The sequence below is a fragment of the Anolis sagrei genome, chromosome 3 (assembly GCF_037176765.1).
Source record: "Anolis sagrei isolate rAnoSag1 chromosome 3, rAnoSag1.mat, whole genome shotgun sequence".
Classification (NCBI taxonomy): domain Eukaryota; kingdom Metazoa; phylum Chordata; class Lepidosauria; order Squamata; family Dactyloidae; genus Anolis; species Anolis sagrei.
Window position 1 is genome coordinate 15,892,131 of NC_090023.1, and position 26,604 is coordinate 15,918,734.

Genomic DNA, 26,604 nt, shown 5'->3' on the forward strand with positions numbered 1-26,604 from the left:
CTATCCAATGCAATTTTCTGAATCAGCACCCCAAATAACCAAACCAAATTTAATATTGACCAAAAACCGATCTGTAACCCTTTTGGTACTAATGTTGGAAAGTGGTCCCTGGTCAAGTGGTCCCTTGTCAAAAAAAGATTGGGAACTGGTGTGTGTGTGTGTACAACACAATGGATAGATAATCCTCACCCATATGGGTGAGTTTAAATCTCACCCATATTTTAAGTTGGGTAATGAAGGGTAATTGTACCAAGTGTGATCCAGATCCACCAAGCCATGTAAGAGCCATTGTGATACAAACATACACACATATTTTCATATATATATGAAAATAATATGTGTGTATGTTTGTATCACAAAGTTAGGATTGTGAATGCTATCACATTTCCTATTTCTATGTATGGTTCTGAGAGCTGGACTGTGAGGAAAATTGATAGAAAGAAAATTCTGTTGAAATGTGACTGGACTACATAAGCAATAAGTTGTAAATGTAAGGTTATGGGAAGAAGGGGTCTATGCTCATGTAACATCAGTCTATGGTTTGGTGTCATATACACTCATTGTGTTGACACACAATTAAATCAGGTCTCTTGCATCAAAATACAAAATCAGCATGGAAAGCAACTTAAAACCATTTATGAAAAGAAGTTCCAGGGTGTTAATCATCAAATAACATTTCCGTTGTTGATATGGGGATATCGGACAAGACATTTGTACATTAGATACAAATAGGAAATAGTTTCAAGCCTGGTTTACAAGAGGGCAATTGTTCTAACATATGAAAAATAAGTTGGAATTAATGTTGGCTGCAAATGTATAGTTTTTGGTTGCGGAGTTGACGTTTTCCTCTGAAAAACAAACTTCAAATGACAAAGCATATTACATATTTAGTGCATTACTGACTTTATTTGTTTTGTTGATTAATATCTTTAGGGTTCATTGCTGCTTTGGACCAGCCCCAGATTGTGCCAAAATATTTTCATTTTTCTGCTCTCAAACTGCTGCAGAAGTGGGAGTGGAGTCCTGACCACCTGGCTGGGCTAAATCTGGTTCAGCTCTGCTGAAAGATCATCCTTACCTGTATTACTTTTGTCACTGCAGTCGTGGTGACAGAACTCCGGAGAGCTCTTGACCATCACCAAGAGCCTTTGTTGGTATCTGCTAAGGTGTTCATGAAACTTGGAGAGGGAAGAAAGGTGGGTGGAAAGCCCCCTCTTTTCTACAAGTCATGCCTTTGCTGACATTGGCAAACACACCTGACATTGGCAAACACAGTAGCTCTCTGGAGCTCCATGGCTTCCACTGTGGTGGCAAACAATGACAAAGGTAAATGCCATTCTTGTGCTGCAAATAGTATTTTCCCTGTGCTGCACATAGTAATTTTACCTGCAACTTCCAGTATTTCTCACCATTAACTATACCGATTAGGACTGCTGGGAGTGAAGTTCAGCAAAAATTGGAAGGTGATATAGTTCCTAAGGTAGACTCCCAATTCACACATACATATAAAACCCTATCCCAAAATGTCGTGTTTGGATGCTTCTGCCTTCCTAAAAAGAGCACTTTGGCTGGAGCAACTACAATTAACTGAAACAGGTTAGAAAATCAGTATCAAAATTTGTAGAAGCATCCACAACTTAGTCATAAAACCACAATAAAAATAATAATAATCAGAAAAGTTTTTGAAACTTTGGATTTTCTTTTACAGCCAAGTGTTTGGCAAGAATGCAGATTTTATTTTTATGCCCAGGCACAGCAACATGCTCTGGAGGCACTTTTCTTTCCTGAGTTATGTGTTGCTCAGTCCCAATGTCCAAAACAGCTTGGAGGTTGCTTAGGACCGGAAGCAAGCTGAACAGCTGGCAAACTTGGAGGAATTCAAGTGTGGCTTGACAACATCAGGTTCAACAGGTTGCTCCACAGGGTCACTCTCAGTGGCCATGATGTGCTTCACTAAACATCTGGAAGCTTCGTCAATATTTATGTTTTCCTGAAGATAGATGAGTGATGAGATAGGAGGGAGGGTGAATGGAAAGAAAAAAATACATATGAGATGAAAACATTTTGAAACCAATCACAGAGAATCAACAGTAGTATAGCAGCTAGCTCAAGAGAATTACTAGTGCCACTCTATTCTGCTTTGGTCAGATCTCACCTGGAATAATGCTGTGTCTGGTTCTTGGCAAAACAATTCAAGAAGGACACTGACAAGTTGGAATGTAGAGACAGAGAAGGTCTAGAAGTCAAGCCCTATGTTTACCTTGAGAGGGGACATGACAGCCATATTTAAATATATGAAAGGATATCATATTGAGGGAGCAAACGTGGACATGGAGTAATTTATTCAAATTTCAGAAAAAAGAGAATCTACATAAACATCAGGAAAAAAAGTCTTAATGGCAACAGCTGTTTGATAGTGGAATATGCTGCCTCAGAATGTGATGGAGTCTCTCTCTGAAGGTTTATAAACAGAGACTGAATGGTCATCTGGTGGGAGGGTTTCAATTGCTTGTTTCTGTATGGCAGAATGGGGTTGGACTGTGTGATTTTAAACAATGTTTTAGTATTTTAATTCATCAATGAATCGTTTTATTATTTATTTATTACTGTTGTTGGCATTAAATTGATTCAAAAATGGTGAAACACATGCTCCTCAAGTGTTGAGAAACTCTGAAAAGAATCTTTGCAGTTGGGGCATATTCTACATAAAATCTACACATCATTGATTGCATAGAAAACAGTATTTTTGCATAGGATTTCTTTCCATGCAGAAAATAATAATAATAACTTAGGTTGTTGTAGTTTTTCCGGGCTATATGGCCATGGTCTAGAGGCATTCTCTCCTGACGTTTCGCCTGCATCTATGGCAAGCATCCTCAGAGGTAGTGAGGTCTGTTGGAACTAGGAAAAAGTGTTTATATATCTGTGGAATGACCAAGGTGAGACAAAGGACTCTTGTCTGCTGGAGCTAGGTGTGAATGTTTCAACTGACCACCTTGATTAGCAGTTGAAACATTCACACTTAGCTCCAGCAGACAAGAGTCCTTTGTCTCACCCTGGTCATTCCACAGATATATAAACACATTTTCCTAGTTCCAACAGACCTCACTACCTCTGAGGATGCTTGCCATAGATGCAGGCAAAACGTCAGGAGAGAATGCCTCTAGAACATGGCCATATAGCCGGGAAAAACCTACAACAAACCAGTGATTCCAGCCATGAAAGCCTTCAACAATACAACAATAACTTAATTTTTCTATCCTGCCACCATCTCCCCGAAGGGACTTGGGGTGGCTTATATGGGGACCAAGCCCAGTCAAACATAGAATTAAAACATAGCACAGTAAAATTTATAAGAACAGCATAATAAAGCAACATAAGATAACATCATCAAACAATCAATACACTGATATAGTTATCAAATACTCAGTTGGGCAGGGCTTATGCAATAAAGTTGCAAGGCCAAGGTACTTGGAAAAAGGTACTTGGAAAAAGTGCAGGAGCCAGATAGGGCTAGAAAGGCAACAGAGAATATTTCCATACAAAGCTTTTCCTGCACAAGGAACAAAAAGTACTGTACTGAGAAAACTATCAGAAAAATCTAGTACTGCCAAGAATTTTCATAGTTTAGGACTTATTCTATACAAATTTTTGTGTGGTTGTTTCGAACTGAAAATACCTCTTTTTTTTCTTCCAGAAAACAGCCTTTTCTGCACAGATGATGCTATTTCATATGCAAAACCTCTATGTGCTTATTTTCTGTAGAACAAGTGAACAAACTTTCCCACAACTAGAAGGAAATTACTAAAACTACTCAATGCTTTTTGGAGAAGAAAGGTAATCATGAATTACATCTCTAGTGATGGTACTAATATCTTGGGAATTTCCTTCCATGAGAAATACTTAGGAACCTTGTAACCTTAACCAAAGGACAAAAAACTGTGGTCCTTCAGATATGTTTTTCTTACAGTTCCTATCACCTTTACCAACACAGATTAGGTAAAGAATTATGGGAGCTACAGTGTAAAAACACATGAAATAACAGTTAATCAGCCCTGCTTCATTTGGTTGATCTTTTAGCTGCAGTAGAGACATTCATCCACACTCATAAAAGCAGAACGTCATAGTTATTCCAGGTTAATTAATCTAATTGATAAAGAGGTGCATTTGTAAGAGGTGTCTCCATGAGATTTTATGGGTGTACAAAGCAAAATCTAAATACTTGTTATTTTGCCAGCCCAGTGTTAAGTGCCTCAGAATTTAACTGAGGCTGGCACTGAATGGAGAATAGTCACCAATAACTTAGTGCCAAGCCACAGAGAAGTTTAAGTCCATAATGTGACATTCTGAACGGCCGTGCAAATTCCTCTGGTTTGTAAGAAGTTATTTGCAGAGTGCTGTAAAATGGCATTTCAACAAATAAAGCAAACCATGATGAAGTGGTTTTGAAGTCCTTTCCTAGCATGAAGTAGAAACAAATGAAAGATTTCTATTAATTTAAGTGTTCAGACTGGCTCATTTTTATCAGTAGATAAGTACCTATTGTGCTTCTAGAAGATTCAGGGATCAAGCTCTAGCATATTTTTTCAAGAAAAACAAGGGGGAAAAAAGACTCTTATGAAAAACCAGAGATTGGAAATGTTAGTTTTTGGACTAAAGCTTCAAAATTTCCTCAGTCATCACAACTAGTTTCTGGAAGTTATAGTCCAAAGAGTAACTTTTCTAAGCTCTGAGTAGCTTCCCAAAAAGCTTGCTTTTGTGAATCTCAAAAGAATACTCTAGTGCAGGGTTTCTCAACCTGGGGGTTGGGACCCTTGGGGGTCATGAAGGGATGTCAGAGGGGCTTCCAAAGACCATCAAAAAACTCAGTATTTTCTGTTGGTCATGGGGTACTGTGTCCACAGTGCTCTCTGGATGTAGGTGAATTACAACTCCAGAACTCAAGGTCAATGCCCACCAAACACTTCCAGTATTTTCTGTTTGTCATGGGGGTTCTGTTTGGCCCAATTCTATTGTTGGTGGGGTTCAAGGGGCACTTTGATTGTAGGTGAACTATAAATCCCAGCAACTACAACTCCCAAATGTCAATGTCTATTTCCCCCAAACTCCACCAGTGTTCACATATTGAGTATGCGTGCCAAGTTTGGTCCAGATCCATGATTGTTTGAGTCCACAGTGCTCTCTGGATATAGGTGAACTACAGCTCCCAAACTCAAGGTCAATGCCCACCAAAGCCTTCCAGTATTTTCTGTTGGTCATGGGAATTCTGTGTGCCAAGTTTGGTTCAGTTACGTTGGTGGAGTTCAGAATGTTCTTTGATTGTAGGTGAAGTATAAATCCCAGCAACCACCACTCCCAAGTGACAAAATCAATGTCCCTCCAACCCCATCAGTATTCAAATTAGAGCTTATCAGGTATTTGGTCCAGTGAACGAAAATACATCCTGCATATCAGATATTTACATTTCGATTAATAACAGTAGCAAAATGACAGTTATGAAGTAACAACCAAAATAATGTTGTGGTTGGTGGTCAGCACAACATGAGGAACTGTATTAAGGGGTCATGGCATTTGGAAGGTTGAAAAACACTGCTCTAGTGGTTCCTTTGGAATTTAATTGGCACTCTACAAACCAAGATAGTTGCTAAGACCCTAAGAAAGCAACCATCTTCTCCCCCAGATATTCCTGGTAGACTACTAGGATGGTAAGACATATTTTGGAGGAACAAGCTAGTTTTCTACTGCTCCAAAGATAACGTGATAGATTCAAAGTATTGGAAAAGAAGATCCTCCCAAACATTGGGAAGAAGTTCTTGATAGTACGAACTGTTCGACAGTAAAACAAACTGCCTTGGAGCATGGTGGAATCTCCTTCTGTGGAGATTTTTAAGCAGACACTGTATGGCTATCTGTCATGAGTGCTTTGATTCCTACATGACAGAAGGTTAGACTGGATGACCCTTGTGGTCTCTTCCAATTCTATAATTCTATGGTATGGTAAAGAATTCCTCAAAATCCTTCACTGCCATTTAATTATGGAGGAACTATGGTCCTGAGTATTGAAGGCCATGCCAGGATAGTGCAAGATCTAGCAAGTTCAATGAAGCTGGTAACACTCGTGAGTACATCCCAGCAACAAGACTGTATGCCTGCTCTCCGAAGATTAGCTGAGAGAAATTTATCAAGAGAAAACTGTCCATCTGACAGTGAATCAACTAGCAACTATAGAGATAACAATCTTGTAGTATAGCTGCCGTCTCCACCCATGGAGGGGCTATCACAGTGAGGAAATGGTGGGCCATCTTGATAAGGATGAATGATAACAAACTGCCAATTGAAACCTAAATGAGTCAGCATGAGTTTCAGAAATAACATATTTGAAAGTGACATTGGCTGGACATAGAAATATGTTACTTGCTGTGCTATTAGGGTTGCCTGTTCAGGACTGTCCATAGCCGTGAAGTTTATGGTCCAAGATCTGAGACCTAGAAATGGCCCCTAGAGATGTTAATAAGTTTTATGAGTTACATATGCAGCCACTGTTGCTCATAACCTGTTATTCAAACAGGAAGTGGGTGGACCTTTCTTCATATTTGGAAAGATACAAGTCTTAACATAAGATAGGGCATCAAACTCATTTTCATTGAGGGCCACATAAGCCTTATGGTTGCCTTCAAAGGGTCATTGAAACCATGGATGGAGAATCCATAGACATAGTCAACTATAATTTTTTAACCTAGTGGTTGATGCTCTTTAGTTTTTTCCCCATATGTGGCGAATAAATATGTTCTCTTTCAGCATTTCTAGGTCCTCCATTTCATAGAATCATAGAATCAAAGATTTGGAAGAGACCTCATGGGCCATCCAGTCCAACCCCCTGCCAAGAAGCAGGAATATTGCATTCAAATCACCCCTGACAGATGGCCATCCAGCCTCTGTTTAAAAGCTTCCAAAGAAGGAGCCTCCACCACACTCCGGGGCAGAGAGTTCCACTGCTGAATGGCTCTCACAGTCAGGAAGTTCTTCCTCATGTTCAGATGGAATCTCCTCTCTTGTAGGTTGAAGCCATTGTTCCGCGTCCTAGTCTCCAGGGAAGCAGAAAACAAGCTTGCTCCCTCCTCCCTGTGGTTTCCTCTCACATAATTTATACATGGCTATCATATCCCCTCTCAGCCTTCTCTTCTTCAGGCTAAACATGCCCAGCTCCTTAAGCCGCTCCTCATAGGGCTTGTTCTCCAGACCTTTTATCATTTTAGTCGCTCTCCTCTAGATGTTTACCACGATGTTTACCATAGAATTATGCTGGAAGACCTAAAAAATATCTTGTGGGTCAGTATTTGTATTTGCACTTTTGCAGTGAACATGTACCAACAACTCTCACAAAAATTAAGGTCCAACTGTAAACACACAATCCTCCTGGATAGTTGTTCCAAATTGCAGTAACAAATCAGTCTTTGTAGACTATAGAAAGAAGCTGCTGTATTAATTGAGCTGAATATTTGCATGAAGTCTTTTGCTCTTTCCTGGAGCTGAATCCTGAAAAACTGGATGATAACTCTTCCAGGAGTGAATTTCCCTTCTGAAGGAAAAGAAACCATAATTTCACTTCCTGTTGTCTAATCCCCATTCTTAACTATGCGTCATTAGTAAGTTGGATGTTTGTAACAACCTGTATAGATGTTGGATGTTCGGACACTGTCTGTATTGAGGATGAAAAAATGAGATGTCCTAATAGAGCAGTGGTTCTCAACCAGGGGTCCCCAGATGTTTTTGGCCTACAATTCCCAGAAATCTTAACAGCTGGTAAACTGGCTGGGATTTCTGGGAGTTGTAGGCCAAAAACATCTGGGGACTCAAGGTTGAGAAGCAGTGTAATAGAGGATAAGGGCATGTCACTTACAGTAGTACATGTGAAAAATAATATTGGGTCTTCCATGAATGCAAGCCACACTAAGATTGGAAATGAATGACCCTATCAGTCTATGAAATGTGGAGGCTTTCAAAACCCAGGTGCTCAGAAACCCAGCACTGGGTTGCCCAATATTCAGTCTTTCATAGCAGGGCATCTCTACTGGTTTGGAGAAGATAACATATGTAATCATTGAATCATAGCATCATAGAGTTGGAAGAGATCTTGTGGGCCATCCAGTCCAGGGCCATCCAGTCCAACCTCCTGAAAAGAAGCAGGAAAATCTCATTCAAAGCACCCCCAACAGATGGCCCTCCAGCTTCTGTTTAAAAGCCTCCAAAGAAGGATCCTCCCCCACACTCTGGGACAGAGAGTTCCACTGCTGAACAGTTCTCACAGTTAGGAAATTCTTCCTAATGTACAGGTGGAATCTTTCCTGTAGTTTGAAGCCATTGTTTCATTGCACCCTAGTCTCCAGGGCAACAGAAACAAGATTTCTCCCTCCTCCCTCTGACTTCCCCTCACATATAACCAGCAGCAGTATGGCTCAAATGAGGCCTCAGCCCTCACTAAAGCATCTAGTTCATTGCCAATTGTACGTTATTAATCTTGTTCTTGGACTAGAAACTCGTGGCTTCTTTGGCACAAAGCAGAGCATCCTTTGCCAATTGCTACTAGTAGATTATCGGTGCTTGGAGGTAACACATTACAGATCTTGGAATTAATGTTGCTTTCTAACTCCAACAAATATTACTTTTTGTGTTAACAGTGCCATACCATCATTCCTTTCCCCAAAATGATGTAGGGACTGATCGGCTGCAACTTTTGAGGGGTGAAGTTACACTTTTGAGAGATTATTCATTATTTCTGCTCATCTGGAGACTTGGTAAAAAAAAATATTTCACATTTCTCCTTCATTCTATGAACTGTGAGTGGGAATCTATTTTTAAAACCTCCAAACAAGCATCATATTCCACTTTTATCACTGAAGGACTGCCCTCCAAAGTCCCTTCAGTTCCCCTACCCCAACTATCCTGATTCTTAAGAAATTGCCCAGATTAATCCTCTGTCATCCCACATTCTGTGGTGCTTTTAAAATGTCACAATTTCTTTTTTTCTCCTTCCACTTTCCCCTCTTGGTTTAATTCAATTGCTGAAAAATGAGTTTGAAGTACAAAAGTAGTTCTCTGCAATTTAATTCAGTGGGGAGGGCAGCAGAGGAGAAGATGGGATCTTATCCTTCCCAGTAGGCTCAGGCAGAAGCAGTAGCCTCTCCTACTTTATGTGTCCTTCATTAATAACTTCAATGGACCACATTCTGACATGGCTTGGCCACATAAGTCCCATTGTTCATCTATAAAATGTGGGAAAGTATGCATTCCATCCATTCAAAATAATAAAGAGTGACATGAAGGAGTAAAAAGTGTGGTTACATTACATTTTGAGTTGCTTGCCTTTTGTCACTCTATAGCAGGGGTGGGGAAAGTGTAGCATAAGAGCCTTGTGGACCTCCTAAAGGTATCCCCCCATTCCACAGTCTTTCTCCAATTTTATTATTGTTCCCCTATGTACCCTTCCAGGCATGAGGAGCAATTCTGTTATGTTCTGTGCCAAGGACAGGGCTATTTTCCAAAAGGAGTTACTTCTGGGTCTAAATGGCTTTCTGGCTCAAAATGGCCTCGAGAATTTGATGTGGCCTTCGTACTTTCCCCATAACTATTAAAGAGTGGAAAAAGTGACCCTGCTGTGCTCAAAGCAGAAACTCCACCAAAAAGAGATCAACATTATTACCACACTCCCACATTGCTGGAGGGGGGGGAGGGCAGCAACATTTTGAGAGCATTTTCCAGGGGTGTACAAATGGTCCTCCAAGGTCCTCTCTGAATTAACGTGGATCCTAACCATTAAAAGTTCTCCATCACTGTATAGTATTTTGAACTATATGGGGTTGCAAGTATGGGACTTGTTCAAAGTTACTTGGGGGGCTCCCATGGCCGGATGGGGAGTTGAACCCTGAGCTATAAAGTTATAGTCCAATGCTCAAACCACTACACTATGAAAGAAGATATAAGACTCTCTTGAAAAGAGGCAACATTTCCAACAATCCCTCAATAAGGAGGAAAACAATTGATTAGGCAGCCTTATCGGGAACAAGTGATGCATTAAAGTACAGGTTCACAAAGTCATCGTGAAAAGTGAACAGCTTTTAAACAGTAATGTTCCAAGCTTTGTACACTAACTACTACCTGTTTTAATCCGAGATAACCTTGCCAACTACCAATGCTTGTGCAGACTCTAACTCTGATCAACCTTGCCAATCAGTCATGTCAGAGGAGCAGATGAGAGCAAGAGTAAATAAAAATTTCTATTTTCATGAAATCAAAAACAGAAATTGTCCCATTGTAGATAACTGGGGCAATTTCTGGATAACTTCTCATAATGTCAGGTAACAAATAGGTGAGGGGCCAATTGGTGATAGTACCCCATGTGAAGAAAGGTTTGTCTAAGGCAGTGGTTCTCAACCTGTGGGTCCCCAGGTGTTTTGGCTTACAGCTCCCAGAAATCCCAGCCAGTTTACCAGCAGTTAGGATTTCTGGGAGTTGAAGGGCAAAACATCTGGGGATCCAAAGGTTGCGAACCACTCTTCTAAGGCATCAGTTTGAGCCAGTGTGATGTATCAATTTGAGTACTGTGCTGCAACTGATGAGACCACGGTTTGGACCTGTGAAGTCTTGGCTCTGCCTTTTGCTCTCCTGTGCTTAAGTTCCCCCTGTTTATAAGCCTTCCCAATAGTGTAGAGACCTTCCTTTATATTAGTTTTTGGGTGGAGCTTAAATTCCCCCACAGGCCAGTCTTAGTTGGTCTATTCCATTTCCCTGTATAGGGCTCTCTTGCTTGACACCTCCCTTTTCTACAGTCACTAGTGGCTTGGATATTGTCTGGAATCCTAGGCCCAAGCAATCTAAACAGGCATTCTTAGCGCCTGCTGCATTTAGCAGTATTTTTATACCAACAGTCCAAAGGACAACAGAAGCTTTTGGCCAGCTTAAGCTTCACAGGAAATAAGATTAAGACAATTTATTAGCAACAACTTGTAATCCATCACTTTGCAGCAGAGGCAGAAGATTCCTAAAAGGTGATTGCAACCAGCAAATTCTCCTTTTGTATTGTATTGTTTTAAGTTACCTTATATAGTTCCAGGGGGAGTTAACCCTTTATTCATCTTGTTTTAGTAAACTCATTTGGTTATCTTTTCACCTTACCTAAAGTACCTCTGTCTGCTAAGGGTCTTAATGTTAACAGAAGGTGTACAGATTGCCCCCGAGTAGAGCCAGACAATATTGTTTCCCCAAAGGCTTGGGCAGGCCATCACAAGATCCCTGCTTGGCCATGGACCAACTCAGTGATCTTGGGCAAGTCAAAAATCCCCTCATCCTCTGAGGAAGGCAAAGGCAAACCCCCTCCAAACAAATCTTGGCAAGAAAACCTCATGATAGGTTCACCTTGGGCCACCATAAATGAGAAAATACTTGAAGACACACAAGAACAACAAACCAATAATTATCCAGTTTGTTAAAGTAAATCCTTTGGACAAATTGACTACTTTTTAAATAAACTTTATTTTCAATTTCAGCATAACACTTATGAAGCGGATTCTTTCACTGTCTGGTATCATGTGCACTGCCCTAGGATATATTTGGGAGTTTAAAATTAGTCAACAAAATAAACATTTCCATTTTCCTAAAAAGCAGTAATTTTTTTTGTGAACCCAGGATTAGATGTAGGCAAATCCCAGGATTTCATGAAGTATTCTAAAATCCACCAACTAAAGCAAGGGACAAAAGGGTGCATTCATGGGGCACACTTATATATTAAACCTTTGCACTACATTTAATCAACGTTACAGCAAAATGACCTTCATGTAGTGCTCAGGAAGCAAAGGGGCACTTCAAAGGAAACCCAGTTTCCTGAGTCTTAGCCCACAAGTTATCATCTGATCATTAGAAGACAGCAACCATTATCTCTCAACTGCTACTTTCTGAAAACATCGGTAGAGTTGAGCTGAAACACTTCCACAGAGAAATAGGGTAGTGAAGTGAAGAGTGAATTCAGTGTGGGTTTAATCTTCTCTCAGGCATGAAGCTCATAGCCTCCAATGCTGTACGCAAGGAAAGAGAAATATAGATCTGGTTTCCCTACAATGCTCCTACTTTTATTCTAAGGATTATGTCACTATTTCTCATTCCTGCTATTATACATTCTAAATGCCCTCCCAAAGATGTCAGAAATTTCATTCACCTAGTATCACAACTTTGAAGATGCTTTTATGCAATCTACCATCAAGTCAATTTTGACCTATGGTGGCCCCATGAATAAGAGACCTCCAGGTCACCATATCATCAACAGTCCTGCTCAGGTCTTACAGACTCAGGGTTATGAGCCTGTTGTTGTTCATTCGTTCAGTCGTCTCCGACTCTTCGTGACCTCATGGACCAGCCCACGCCAGAGCTCCCTGTTGGCCGTCACCACCCCCAGCTCCTTCAAGGTCAGTGCAGTCACTTCAAGGATGCCATCTATCCATCTTGCCCTTGGTCGGCCCCTCTTCCTTTTACCTTCCACTTTCCCCAGCACAATCTCCAGTCTTCTCTAGGCTTTGCTGTCTCCTCATGATGTGGCCAAAGTACTTCAACTTTGTCAGCTTTGTTCAGCTTTGTTATGAGCCTATCCATGTGGAATGCAGTCTTTCTCTTTTCAAATTTCCTTATACCTTATTCCATGATTTCTTTTCTGATGAGTCATAGTCTAGTGAGTATGACCATTGTCTTGACTCCCAGGGATAGTTCAGACTTGGTTGGCACTAGTAAAGGTAAAGGTTTCCTTTTGACATTAAGTCAAGTCATGTCTGACTCTGGGTGGTGGTGCTCATCTCCATTTCTAAGTCAAAGATCCAGCATGTCCATAGACACTTCCAAGGTAACGTGAGTGGCATGACAGCATGGATCGCTGTTACCTTCCTGTGGGAATGGTACCTATTCATCTATTCAGATTTGCATGTTTTTGAACTGCTAGGTTGGCAGAAGCTGGGGATAACAGCAGGAGATCACACCGCTCCCCACGGACATTTCGATCAGCAAGTTCAGCAGCTCAGCAGTTTAATCCGCTGTGCCACCGGGAACTCATTGATCACTGATTGGCATTAGGTCCCATTAATTTGTCTTTTTAGCAATCCTCTATCATTCAGCATCACATTTAAAATGAGTCGATTCTCTTCCTATCCATTTTTTTTGTTTTTACAACCACACATTGAAGGAAAATACAGTGCCATGAATAATCCTAATATTAATATTCAATTACATATCTTTAACCTTTGGGATCTTGTCCAGTTGCTTCATAGCTGCCTTTTTTGATTGCTGTTTCTATTCTGATTAATGGCTGAGTTTACGTATGGAAAATCTTTAACTCTTTCAATGTCTTTATAGTCTACTTTAAAGTTATATAAATGATATGTAGTCATTATTTTTGTTTTCCTTATGTTTAAGTGTAAAACTGTATTTGAACTAAGTAACCACTGGTCTAGACCCTTCCAATTGGAAACATAAAGAATCTAGATTTTTTTCCCTCTCAACTTTGATCAAGAACTGATTTACTTCTACATGAGAGAAAAAAGACAATTTTCACTTCTCAGTCAACAAAAACAATAGCAAAAACATATATTTGAGTAAAAACCATATTTATGCCAAAATAAATTTAAAAATGACAGGAATCATGTTGGGGACTTGCGTCTTCTTTGTTGCCCAACATTCCAACTACTACACCACTTGGCTCTCACATGAATGCCACATATAAATGAAATTTTGAATAGTACAGTGATACCAATTGAAAAAGAGCAATTTAAAATAGCCATGGATAATGAGATCCAAGCCATGGATAGGGAAACCTGAAGTGTGGATACCAAGTCCTGATAAGCAGTTACCGGTACTGGAGACAGACCTGTAGGTCTGTGCGCCTGGAGAGATGAAGAAGCCAATATTCCTAAATAAGCAATTATAACATGCTTTAGGGACCCTCCTTGGTGCTCTGCCAAAATGAGAAATACATCATGTGAGAATGTGGAGAGGAAGTTCTCTCCTGTGACACTCCAGTTGTGGAAAGACCTACCAATGGAGGGTCCTTTGGCCACTGTTATTTATTTATTTACAGTTCTTATATTCCACCCTTCTCACCCCGCAGGGGACTCAGGGCGGATTACAGTAAACACATATATGGCAAACATTCAATGCCAGTTTGACAAACAACATTTAACAGACACCGAAGCTATTTAACTTTTTTTTTTCTGGCCACCAGGGGAGCTGCTGCTTTTCATCGTCCATCAACGACATCGATGAAGTTCTTCCGCATTCCACATTCCCTGGAGTCTTTTTCCTTTATGGCCTCATAAATTAGTTAAATTTAGCCTCCCACACAAGGTGGTACCTTATTTTCCTACTTGACAGATGCAACTGTCTTTTGGGTTGCAAAGGTCGACAACGGGCTACACAATGGCTGGACACCCACTCCAGCCCGGGCTGGCTTCGAACTCATGACCTTTTGGTCAGAGTGATCTTAATGCAGCTGACACTCAGCCAGCTGTGCCACAATCCCGGTGCTTGATTCCACCTCCAGGTGAAACCCCAATGTCTTAAAAGTAAACACTTGGGGTCTAACTAATTTGTCTGAAATTATACCTACACAGATGGCTTCAACCTATTTATAAACTTGCTTACACTTGATAAACTATTTAATGTGTTTTTAGCCTGTTGTTCTTGCTTTCAGTTTTCAATTGTTTTAAAGGGCTGCTTAGATTGATTTTTACTCATATGCCTCCCTGAGATCTTGTGCAATACGATGGGATATAACTATTTTAATAAACAATCAAATGAATAATTGGCAAAGAGAAATTTGGCTACCCTAATGAACCTCAATTTTGAAACTTCTGCTCTTAAGGAGGTCAAGAATGGATTACCTTAGCTGATGTCTCAAACCATCCCACAAAGCCATTCTCTTGGCAGAATTGCTCCATCTTGATGCCGTTGTTCACAAGCACTTCCTTGGTCTGGTCACATTTGTTTGCCAACAGAACTGTGGGCACAGGTTTGCCATTGGGGAGAGTCAGCTTAGTGTCCAAATCTTCTTTCCATTTGGTTACTGCCTCAAACGTTGCCGGCCTGGTTACGTCAAAGACAATAAATGCTCCCATGGCGTCTCGGTAATAGACCCGTGTCATGTTCCCAAACCTTTCTTGACCTGTTATTTAAAAAGAAAGAAAGTGATGCCACACTTCTTAAAAGACAGATGTTCACAAACATACTGTTTCACAGTAATTTGTTAGTTCATGGTTAACCCAATGTAATCATTTTCTAACATACCTACCTTTACTTACTTATTTCATTTACGAATACAGTTTACAAAAGAAATCAACTAAATTGCAAAAATACCAACTTTAAGAAAATATGAAATTAATTTTAAATACAAGTTTCAAAAAATAAAATACAAAATTATTTAAGTAGGTCCTAGAACAAATGAAGCCAAACTATTTCTAGACACCAAGATGACAAAACCAAGGCTGCCATGCTTTGGATATTTCATGAGAAGACGAGACTCAATAGAAAAGGCAATCGTGTTTGGAAAGTTATAAGACAATCAGAAAAGAGAAAGACCACATGCCAGATGGACTGACTCAATCAAGGAAGTCCTGAGTTTGCAAGACCTGAGCAGGACAGTTGATGATAGAGAGACTTGGGAGGCCATCATGTTAAAGCTGGCTTGGTGGAAGTTAACAATAAACCATTAAGATGCTTCCCTGTTTACACATGAAAAGAAGGGAATCCCATAGGATAGGAGCAGCCATTGAAAAGGCTGTCCCCCATGTCCCCAGCAAGAGTCAGTGTAATGGTGGCAGACACAAGTGAAAACTCTCCCGCATGAATCTGAAGCGTCTTGTAGGTTTGTATTAGGAGACACAGATATTCAGATATTCTGAATCGAAGCTGTATAGAGCCTTATATATCTTTACCAGCACGTTAAACTGGGTCCAGAAATGAACTGGTAGCTAGTGAAGTTGTTTTAACAAGCGACCTTAAGGGTTGATGAGTGGATAGCATCCTCCATTGGAATGGTGTAACTAATCAGGATTCTAGGCAATAAAGTTAGCTGTCCATATTTGGAGATTTCACTTTTGCGGATTCACCTTACACACATAGCTTAAAGGTAAGTTTACAGACAACATTTTAAATATTTTGTGCGTATATCAACTGTCTGAAAGTAAAGGTGACACAAACTCAGTCACCATTGTGGAGAATTTTTGAATTTTGAGTTTTTTGGATTTCAGATTTCCAGTTAAGGGTGCTCAATCTATATAAGGGATAACATTATGCTACACCATTGTACGAGGGGTATTTTTTTAAGTAAGGTCCGTTTTGTTGTAGACACTAGTAGTTCGTGCGCATACCACAACGAGCGCATGTGTGGTGTACCGGCATGACTCGGGAACAACTGTGCTCAGTTTCCTCTCTGTAGCTAACCTGTACGGTTCTGTTCTGTGCTTTAAAAATGTTTAAGACTATCAACTTACCCGCCGCATGAGAGGTTCGCTCAGTGATACGGTTTTTGTCAGCAAGGAACCTGCCTGCTGCAGAAATTCATTGACAGATTTGTGAAGTGTACGGTGATACTGTTATGAGTGAAAGCAAAATGCGTAAGTGGGTACGACAATTCAAAGATGGCCGTGACAACGTCCATGTTGAGGACCGCTCCTTCTTTGATTACAGACGGCAGTGAACTCTTGGTTATTGGAGCAGGCAGCAAGTTTTTATGAAGAGGGTATTTTAAAATTGGTTCAGAGGTATGATAAGTGTTTGAACAAACTTGGCAACTATGTTGAAAAATAGAGTGAAAATAAATTTACTTTTTTGAAATAAACTTTCGTTGTGTACTTATGTTTCAACGGACCTTACTTTAAAAATACCCCTCGTATATAACATTATTTGAGCATCCACAGATTTTGACACTTATGGGAGACTACTGTAGTTATGACGTAACCTTAGCTTCTGACATCACAAACTAAACAAGATTGCAGACCCCTGTTTTCATCTCTTCTCGGTGTCTTTTCAAATAAGGACACAATTTCTTTTAAACAAGGACAGACTTATCTTGCCCCATTTTACAGGTGGTGGAAGGTGGAATATTATGGCGCACAGACAACATTTGTAAGTACACGAAGAAAATAGACCAGGTCAGATCACCAAGGCAAATCATGCTGTAAACAGATATTTGCTCTACAACAAATAATTGAAAAGACTATTTACTTGGAAAACCTCATCTTAAGATCAATTTTATTGGTTGATTTTTTTAAAAAAATCCATCAACAGAGCTGTATGGCAAAACACTGCTAGATGCATTGAGATGTTGAGAAAATGAATTAACACTGTTTGTGATGGAAACAGAATAATAACAGCTGATTCTGGACTGGGCATGCAGTGAGATGTTGTTAACAAGCAACCTTAAGGGTTGATGAGTGGATGGCATCCTCCATTGGAATGATGTAACTAATCAGGATTCTAGGGAAATGGGGCTGAGCTAGGTGTTCACAAAAGAATTCACTGAAAGCAAACCCAGATTTAGTATACATCCCAATGGCTTGTAACCATACCAACAAAATGTCCCTTTAAAGGGCATAGTTTAAAACTGACTGAATAGGCCTGACAGAAGGGATAGGTCTTAAATGCTTTTTAAAAAATCAGACAACATGTTTAGCTGTTGCATCCCTTCCAGCAGGTCTATGGGCAGCCAGCGAAAAGGTCCTCTGGGTGACAGCTGCCAGTCTAGTCTTGGCTGGTTGAAGTAAATGTCCCTCAGAGGTCCTGGGTGTATGGGACAGATTGTAGGGGAGAAGGCCATCCTGTAGGTAATCTGGACTTAACCCATTTAGGTCTTTAAAAGTAATAACCAACACTTTGTGCTTTTGCCTGGCAACGAATCTAATGACTTAGATAGAATCTGGTGGCCCAGAACCAAACTATATCCAACTAACAAGAAGTTAATTTACTATCCCTCCAAATTGGGAATACTCTAGAAGACAGGAGCAGAATTCAAAACGATCTTGACAGATTAGAGAGATGGGCCAAAACTAACAAAATGAAGTTCAACAGTGACAAATGCAAGATACTCCACTTACCACCTCATCACACTAGAGAATGAATCCACTTTAAATCTGGTTTCTGCCTCCTGAACAATTCTAGGATTTGTAGTTTAGGAAGGAGCCTTTAACAGCCTCACTAAACTACAAACCCCAGATTTCTGTAGGAGGTAGAAACCGGGTTTAAGGTGGATACATTCTCCAATGTGTTTAAATAGTTAGGCGGAAAAACTGAAATGCATAGATACTGAATGGGAGACACCTGGCTCGATAGCAGGACGTGTGAAAAAGATTTTGGAGTCCTCATGGACAGGAAGGTGAACATGAGCCAACAATGTCATGCAGCAGCTAAAAAAGCCAATGAGATTTTGGCCTGCAGAAATAGGATTATAGTGCCTAGATCCAGGGAAGTCATGCTACCCCTCTGTTCTGCCTTGGTCAGACCACATCTGGAATCATGCTGTGTCCAATTCTGGGCAATGCAATTGAAGGGAGATGTTGACAAGCTGGAATGTGTCCAGAGAAGGGTGACTCAAAGGACAAAGGGTCTGCAGAACAAGCCCTATGAGGAGCTGGGCATGTTTAGCCTGCAGAAGAGAAGGCTGAGAGGAGACATGATGAGGGACATGTATAAATATGCGAGGGGAAGTCATAGGGAGGAGGGAGCAAGCTTGTTTTCTGCTGCCCTTGAGACTAGGACATGAAACAGTGGCTTCAAACTTCAGGAAAGGAGATTCCACCTGAACATTAGGAAGAACTTCCTAACTGTGGGTGCTGTTCAGTAGTGGAACTCTCTGCCCCGGCATGAGATGGAGGCTCCTTCTTTGGAGGCTTTTAAACAGAGGCTGGATGACCATCTGTCAGGGGTGCTTTGAATGCGATTTTCCTGCTTCTTGGCATGGGGTTGGACTGGATGGACCAGGATCTCTTTCAAATCTATGATTCTATGATTCTATTTAAGAGTGGCAGGTAGTTGTTTAAGATTGGGAAGATATCCTTTGCTATCCAAGCTTTCTGTGAGTAGAGCAATACTACAACATCTTGAACTTTCAAAGGTCAGGACTATGAACATTTCAGGATAGCTAGATCTCCCACTTCTTGGGCGAATTGCTTTCATTTTCCTAACTTCCCTTTTTATATTTCTAAATGCAGAATGGATTATTTCATTATATGCACCACATTGCAGGCTTGTGACACTGATTGTTTAATAGACTGACGTTCTCTTTCTTTTCATTTTTTTTAAAAAGAAAGGGCAAATTCATTCACATGATTCCAAACCCCAGAGGTGAACCTTTCTCTTTTCCTCTCTCTATTCTACATAACACTGCTCTCCATTGATAATGCTGTACTCGAGCATTTTGGTTTGGAGGGAAAACTGAAAGCCATTTCTTTGAAAACCCGTGCAGTTCTTAGGGACATTTCCTGTAAAAAGGCCTTATGATCTGCCTCAACACACTAATCAGATGTGTGGCCAAATCATGTGTTGTTCAATCGTCTCCTTGTTGAGGTTTAGTTCTCTGTCGACAGAACTCCACTGCAAATCCATGATGAGTTTCAACATATCAGGAGGAACTTCTTAAATTTCTATCATTACAGCACAACCTTCTGCATGGCTACCCAAAAGCAAGCTTCATTCAGTTGGTTAAGACTTACTTCCAGGAATATATGCATAAGAGGGGCATGCCAAAGGTGTATATCTGCCCTGGAGCAGTCTTGATCTTGGGCTCATCTACTGATGTCAGAATTGGGTGCCTTTGCAGTCAGGAAGAAAGGAGTAGATTGACCCATATTCTCATGCAGGGACATGAGAGAAGCCTCCCACAGGATGGTAAAACATCCTGGCAAGCCCTGGGCAACATCCTTGCAGACAGCTAATTCTCTCACACCAGAAGTAACTTGTAGTTTCTCAAGTTGCTCCTGAACATGGAAAAAATATCCATATGCCTATTTAAGGAACTCCATTGGTTGCCGTTCATTTTCCAGTCTCAATTCAAGGTGCAGGTTGTCACCTACAAAGCCCGGAAGGGTTTGGGACCCACCTACCTTCGTGACTGCAATTCCTTTTACAATACTACACAATCTCTTCGATCCTTGGGGGAGGCTCTCCTCTCGCTCCCACCTCCATCACAAGTGCAACTTGTGGGGACGAGGGAGAGAGCCTTCTTCGTTGTGGCCCCTTGGCTTTGGAACTTGCTACCTAGTGAGGTTAGGCAAGCTCCCACCCTGGCAGCCTGGATCTTCTGCCGTGCCTTTCACGAGTGAATACATATCCCCATATCATGTCGGTCCCAACTATAGTTCTGTCCTCATGATGCACTTTCCCTTGTCTTTAATGAAGGCTCAATCCCATTGTTCGCCCCTTCTGAGCTCCCCCACAGACACATACTTCTCCATTTACTTATCTCACCTAGGTTTTATCAATTTTACTCTGTTCATTTGGCCTGCCCACTGTGCTTTTATTTTATTTCTTCATCATGTTATTTTGCATCTGTTTATTGCATTTTCTGTCATTTTCTGTATTTTATTTTGATGTTATTATTTGTATTTTATTTTATTTTATTGTACTGTAATTCTGGGCTTAGCCTTCCCGAGTCTCCTTTGGGGAGATGGTTGCGGTGTATAAATAAAGATGATGATGATAATGATTATTATTATTACTATTATTATTATTATTCTAGTTGTTTGTTTCTAGGCACTTTGTGCAGTCTGTAGGCCACCCCAAATCCCTTTGGGGAGGTGGCAGGATATAAGAATAAAGTTGTTGTTGTTGTTGTTGATGATGATGATGATCTGAGCACCACATTTTGATATCAGCAGATATGACAGGAAATGCCCAGGTGATCACAGAGGACTCAGTGATTGGTGGGGAGCAGCAGCAATGTGGAGACAAGTCATCACCTTCCCTTCTACTGATCAACATAGGGAAAAGCTGATGGTCACACCATCCATCTGGATAAGTGAAGAGGCTGAAATGAACATGGTCCAGCTATCCAGACTGCTGTAAACCCCAGGATACTGCAGAGTTTGCTAAAAACTCTGTCATATCTGCCAACTGCCTAAAGCATGGCAAAGTTGAGCTAAAGCCATAATATACAGGATACTCACTGGAAGTCCCTGTATGTCATGGAGACAGACAGTAGTGGATTTGAGATGAGTATAGGTTTTCTGGTTAGTGTAGACAACCCAAATATACATCTGGCTCTACGTTCCACATCCTAGTAGCAGCCTTGAAGTAGGCTCACGATGATGTTCTCTCCAAATGTTCCTTTGAAGATGGTAGTGTTCTGTCACATGCTGGGCCTGTAAAGAATTTCCTTTAGAACAGGATGTGCAACCTTTGCCCAGCGGGAAGCCAGGGGGCCCAAGGAGAAGTTCTCAGAGGTTTTCCACCACAAATGACCTTTAGATGGCTTGTGAAGTATAACAAAATCTTTTATTAATGAACAATCAAACAGAAACTTCTCTTGTCTTCAGTAAAGCTAAACAAATGCTTCCAGGTTTTATGCAACTGGTGACTTCCTAATCTTGCCCATGAAGGACAGGCAACTGTCTTCAATAACTTCTCCTTTACTTTAAATGAAAATCCCCTTTTTAACTTCTCCCAGGCTGACTGTAATCTAACCCTTACTGATGTGGGCTCCGCTACTGGGTCAAACTGCGTCTCGAAGCACTGAATGGACCTACCAGTAAAGGTTTAGATATTCTCCAGCTGGAGTTCTTTGGTCTTTAGGGCTGTTTTCCTGGAAATCTTTGGAGACTCTTAAGACTGTTTTCCCCTGGAAAGTCTTGATGCTCTTAAGACTGTTTTCCCCCGGAAAGTCTTGAGGGTTGAAGCTTTTGTACAGGGGAAGTTTGCACACGTCCTGTACATTAGCTTTCCTTGCTAAGACTAACTAAAAAATGGTTCCCTTCCCTTCCCAATTGCCCTGAGCAAGGGGCGGAACCAAAACTTAACGATGATGGACAGGAGCCCTGCCCTATGACTGCAAAACAGATAACAGAAAGAAAATAAAGCTGGAGATCCTGGTACAGACGTACCAGCACAGGATTCAGAGAAAGCCTTTCTTTGCAGAACTAGAAATGCAATCTGGCTTGTGTAGGTTAAAATAAAACGCAATTGAAAAAGCTAATAATAAAAACAGAAATGTTTATAAAACTGCAAATAGCCAATCCTGTTAATAACCCTGATTTATGAACATCTTGGAAAATACAAAGGATTAGTGGACACTCAAAATATTTCCAGACACTAGTTTACCACTCAAACTATCACTAGTGCTCTGTAAAATTGTTGCATAAGAATCCCAAAAAGTGACTTGACTGTTGTGAAGTGTTGACGCATCCTTCCAATTGTGTACAGGAATCTTTGTGAGCATTCTTTACCTCCCTATTCATGAGGGGTAAGAAAGAACATCTCTCCCCCTTTTACAACTGTTGTGCTTTATTGTCAAGGGAACATAGCCAAGAACTCACCCTGATAATCTCATTTCTACATGTGAACCTCGTGGAAAGGTGTGCTTCCAATATTTTCAGCACTGGTGCACAATCCGCATATTTTCCTTGACAGATTTTTCAACACTTGAATAATATCACTCAATTCCTGAAGGACTCTGTTTCTAAAACAGGAATTGGCAGGAATGGAAAATGAATCTATCCATTCATTACTGCTTCTGTCTTCCATGTGAAACCCTGAGATTAGCATGCTTAGACGGAAAATGAGGGGGAAATACACAAATACTGCCAATGCTAAACTAGGAGCATGCATATTAATAGTTACGTTTCTTCTCAACCTGAACATTGGAGATAGCTTCCATTTTACATGCTTCCATCATGTGATCATGGCTGAAAGGTTCTTTTGGACAATTTATATGACTTTTACATGAATTTTAGAACTTATTTATTGTGTGTGTTGTTTTATGACGTTATTTATTGTATAGTATTGAATTTTGCTGTTAGCTATTCTGAATCCCTCCACGGAGGTAGAGAAGAACAGGATATAAAAGTTATAAATAAATAAATAATAAATATTAAAATGCATTTTAATGTATTAATGTATTATGATGTTATTATGTTTTAGCTTATTTGTGTATGAATTTTTCTGTTGTTAGCCGGCCTGAGTCCCTCTTCGGAGGTTGAGAAGACCGGGTTATAAAAGCTCTAAATAAATAAATAATAAATAAATAAACTTAGACTTGACAAACTTGCATCCCTCCAGTGGATATGGTCAATATATTTCAGGACAGAGAAATATATGCACTCCATATAAGCATGAAAAATCAGATCCACAAATACAGAATGAGCAAAATTTTGCTCTGCAAGGATCATAGATCTTTGTAGACTACAAACTAAACAAGACTCAATAGTGTGATGTGAATACAATCCTAACCTGCATCAATAAGACTACAATGGCTATCAAGAGTACTGTACATACTCATGTATAACTAGAATTTTTAATGTATTGTCAAAGGCTTTCATGGCCGGAATCACTGGGTTGTTGTAGGTTTTGTTCGGGCTATATGGCCATGGTCTAGAGGCTTTCTCTCCTGACAGCTAGCTCCAGCAGTCAAGAGTCCTTTGTCTCACCTTGGCCATTCCACAGATATATAAACCCTTTTTCCTAGTTCCAACAGATCTCACTACCTCTGAGGATGCTTGCCATAGATGCAGGTGAAACGTCAGAGAGAATGCCTCTAGACCATGGCCATATAGCCCGAAAAAACTACAACAACCAAGAATTTTTAATTTAAAAATCAACTAAAAACTGATCTGACTCATCAACAGGTCAATGTAAGGAAAATACTCTGAAGTCTTATAAAAATAGGAACCATCCCCTTCTCTGAGTAGAGTGATGAAAAGCAAAAGCTTAGTCCATTCTAGAAGAACATAAAACAAGCCCTAAGCCATTCTACTCTCTCTGACATGGTGCTGCTTCTGTCCTCTTTGAATGCTTATGCAGAGAAATGGCTGCAATGGCAGCCAAGAAAAGCTGTTCTGATATAGCATTGGTATTTTCTTGTCTCTGGGAAAGGGCCCTTGGCTTACCCATGGGTCACATCATAATCCATATTTTTGATCCCATAACCTGCCTTTGACTTATATGACAACAACAACTACTACTACTTTATTTTTATACTCCACCACCATCTCCCCAAAGAGACTCGGGGTGGCTTACATGGGGATCAAGCCCAGCATATTTGTGCCACAAATACCATCTGCCTGTGACAAAGGACTGATGGGATCACAAGCCTGAAAAGGTTACAGAAAATGAACACATCAAACTACTTTTGGAGTTCTGAATACAGACTGACAGAGTTTTGGAGCACAATACTTCTGACCTCACAATCGTGTTAAAAAACCAAGTATGGATCATTGATGCTCGAATACCAGGTGACAGCAGGATTGAAGAGAAACAACTGGAAAAGCTGACACAATATGAGGATTTAAAGATCGAGACTCTGGCACAAGCCAGTAAAGGTAGTGCAGTGCCTAAAGACCTTGGCCTGCACTTAAACAGAATTGGCACTGACAAAATTACCATCTGTCAGCAGCTACTTGGGGTGGCCTTTTGCAACTAACTTGTCTTCTCCAAGCTTTCCTGCCTAATCATGATGTAGCCAAAGTATTTCATATTTGCCTCTAATATCCTTCCCTCCAGTGAGTAGTTGGGTTTATTTCCTGAAGTATGGACTAGTTTGATCTTCTTGTGGTCCAAGGCACTCTCAGAATTTTCCTCCAACACCACAGTTCAAAAGCATCTCTCTTTCTTATGGTCCAGCTCTCACATCCATAGGTTACTGTGGGTTGGAGAATATGTAGACTGACAAATCTTACGGACATGGGGCCCACCAAAAAAAAGCCTTGGTGCCAGCACATGATCCCTGATGTATTCTACACTATAGATTAGGATTGGGAAGAACTACATATATTATTACATCAGGCTAGACAGAATTATAGAGGCCAAGACTTTGGGAGTGAGTTGCTATACTGGCAGTGGGATGGCCCTGGGATCCTTTCCAACTCTATGATTCTACTGACTAGCAACATATAATCAAGATTCTTGATTGGAGCCATCCCCAGCTCTACTTGGAAATGCCAGTGTGTGAACTTGACTGGTAAACATTAAATGAGCAAAGGTCTGGAGAACAAGCCCTATGAGGAGCGGCTTAAGGAGCTGGGCATGTTTAGCCTGAAGAAGAGAAGGTTGAGAGGAGATATGATAGCCATGTATAAATACATGAGAGGAAGCCACAGGGAGGAGGGAGCAAGCTTGTTTTCTGCTTCCTTGGAGACTAGGACGCGGAACAATGGCTTCAAACTACAAGAGAGGAGATTCCATCTAAACACGAGGAAGAACTTCCTGACTGTGAGAGCTGTTCAGCAGTGGAACTCTCTGCCCTGGAGTGTGGTGGAGGCTCCTTCTTTGGAAGCTTTTAAACAGAGGCTGGATGGCCATCTGTCAGGGGTGATTTGAATGCAATATTCCTGCTTCTTGGCAGGGGGTTGGACTGGATGGCCCATGAGGTCTCTTCCAACTCTTTGATTCTATGATTCTATGTACTCTGTTTCCAACTGTTACAGGTTTTCCCATCCAGAACTTCCCTGGATGGTCCTCATTACCATATGTGCAAATCAAACATATCTGTATAGACCCTAATACAGCTCATCTTAGAATAGAATCATAGAATCATAGAATCAAAGAGTTGGAAGAGACCTCATGGGCCATCCAGTCCAACCCCCTGCCAAGAAGCAGGAATATTGCATTCAAATCACCCCTGACAAATGGCCATCCAGCACTCTGCTTAAAAGCTTCCAAAGAAGGAGCCTCCACTGAATGACCTGCTTTGAACCTTGCACATCAAGCTTGGTTCAGGAAGGCTCCATTTCCCAACTTACAGTACTTCAATTCTCTCTGTCCTGCGGCATAATTTAGAAGTTGTGCTTCTCATTAAAACCCACAGCTCTCCACCCCCAATTACTTCCAAATCTTCAACAGTCTGCCTGAAAGCTACATCATATGATCACACCACACATGATTTGCTGTGCAACCTTTCCTTTCCACTGAGGTATGTGAAATCTCCCATTATACGCTGCTCAATTTATTATTAAATAATAGTAGTAAAGAATTCATAAAATGTGTGTTCTATAATACACATGCAGATCATTACCCTTTGCTGCAGCTCTTCTAACAAAAAGTATTAAATTTTATTGTAAACACTAAGAACAAGCATGAATAATAGTCTGCAGCACTGTTACATATGCTTCCATCTCATTTTACTCTGATGATGTGGAAGCCTGCTGTGCACCAGGGCTCTTGTTTATTCCTGAATGACAATTATCGAGCATGAAGAAAGAGCTTAAAGGTGTGAGGAGGGAGACCATGGTAATGCCTTTCCTCTATTCTACTACCCTGCTCCTTTCTTGGAGTGTCAACAGGGGGATGTGAAAGAAAAATCAAAAACATTCCTTAAACACAACCAGATATTTTTCTTGTCAAGTTGCCTTAGAATTGTGCTGGAGGACCTAG

General features: G+C 40.6%; 1 protein-coding gene across 1 annotated transcript in view; it reads right to left on the bottom strand.

The window, feature by feature from the left end:
• Positions 1 to 879: 879 nt before the first annotated feature.
• The window catches only part of RAB38 (RAB38, member RAS oncogene family), a 35,641-nt gene continuing 9,916 nt past the window's right edge, over positions 880 to 26,604 (bottom strand). The window contains exons 2-3 of the mRNA XM_060771134.2: positions 14,913 to 15,193; positions 880 to 1,990 (exon numbers count right to left, since the gene is read on the bottom strand). Coding sequence (XP_060627117.2) covers positions 1,835 to 1,990; positions 14,913 to 15,193 — 437 coding nt within the window. The 3' untranslated portion in view covers positions 880 to 1,834. The remainder of the gene's footprint in view (positions 1,991 to 14,912; positions 15,194 to 26,604) is intronic.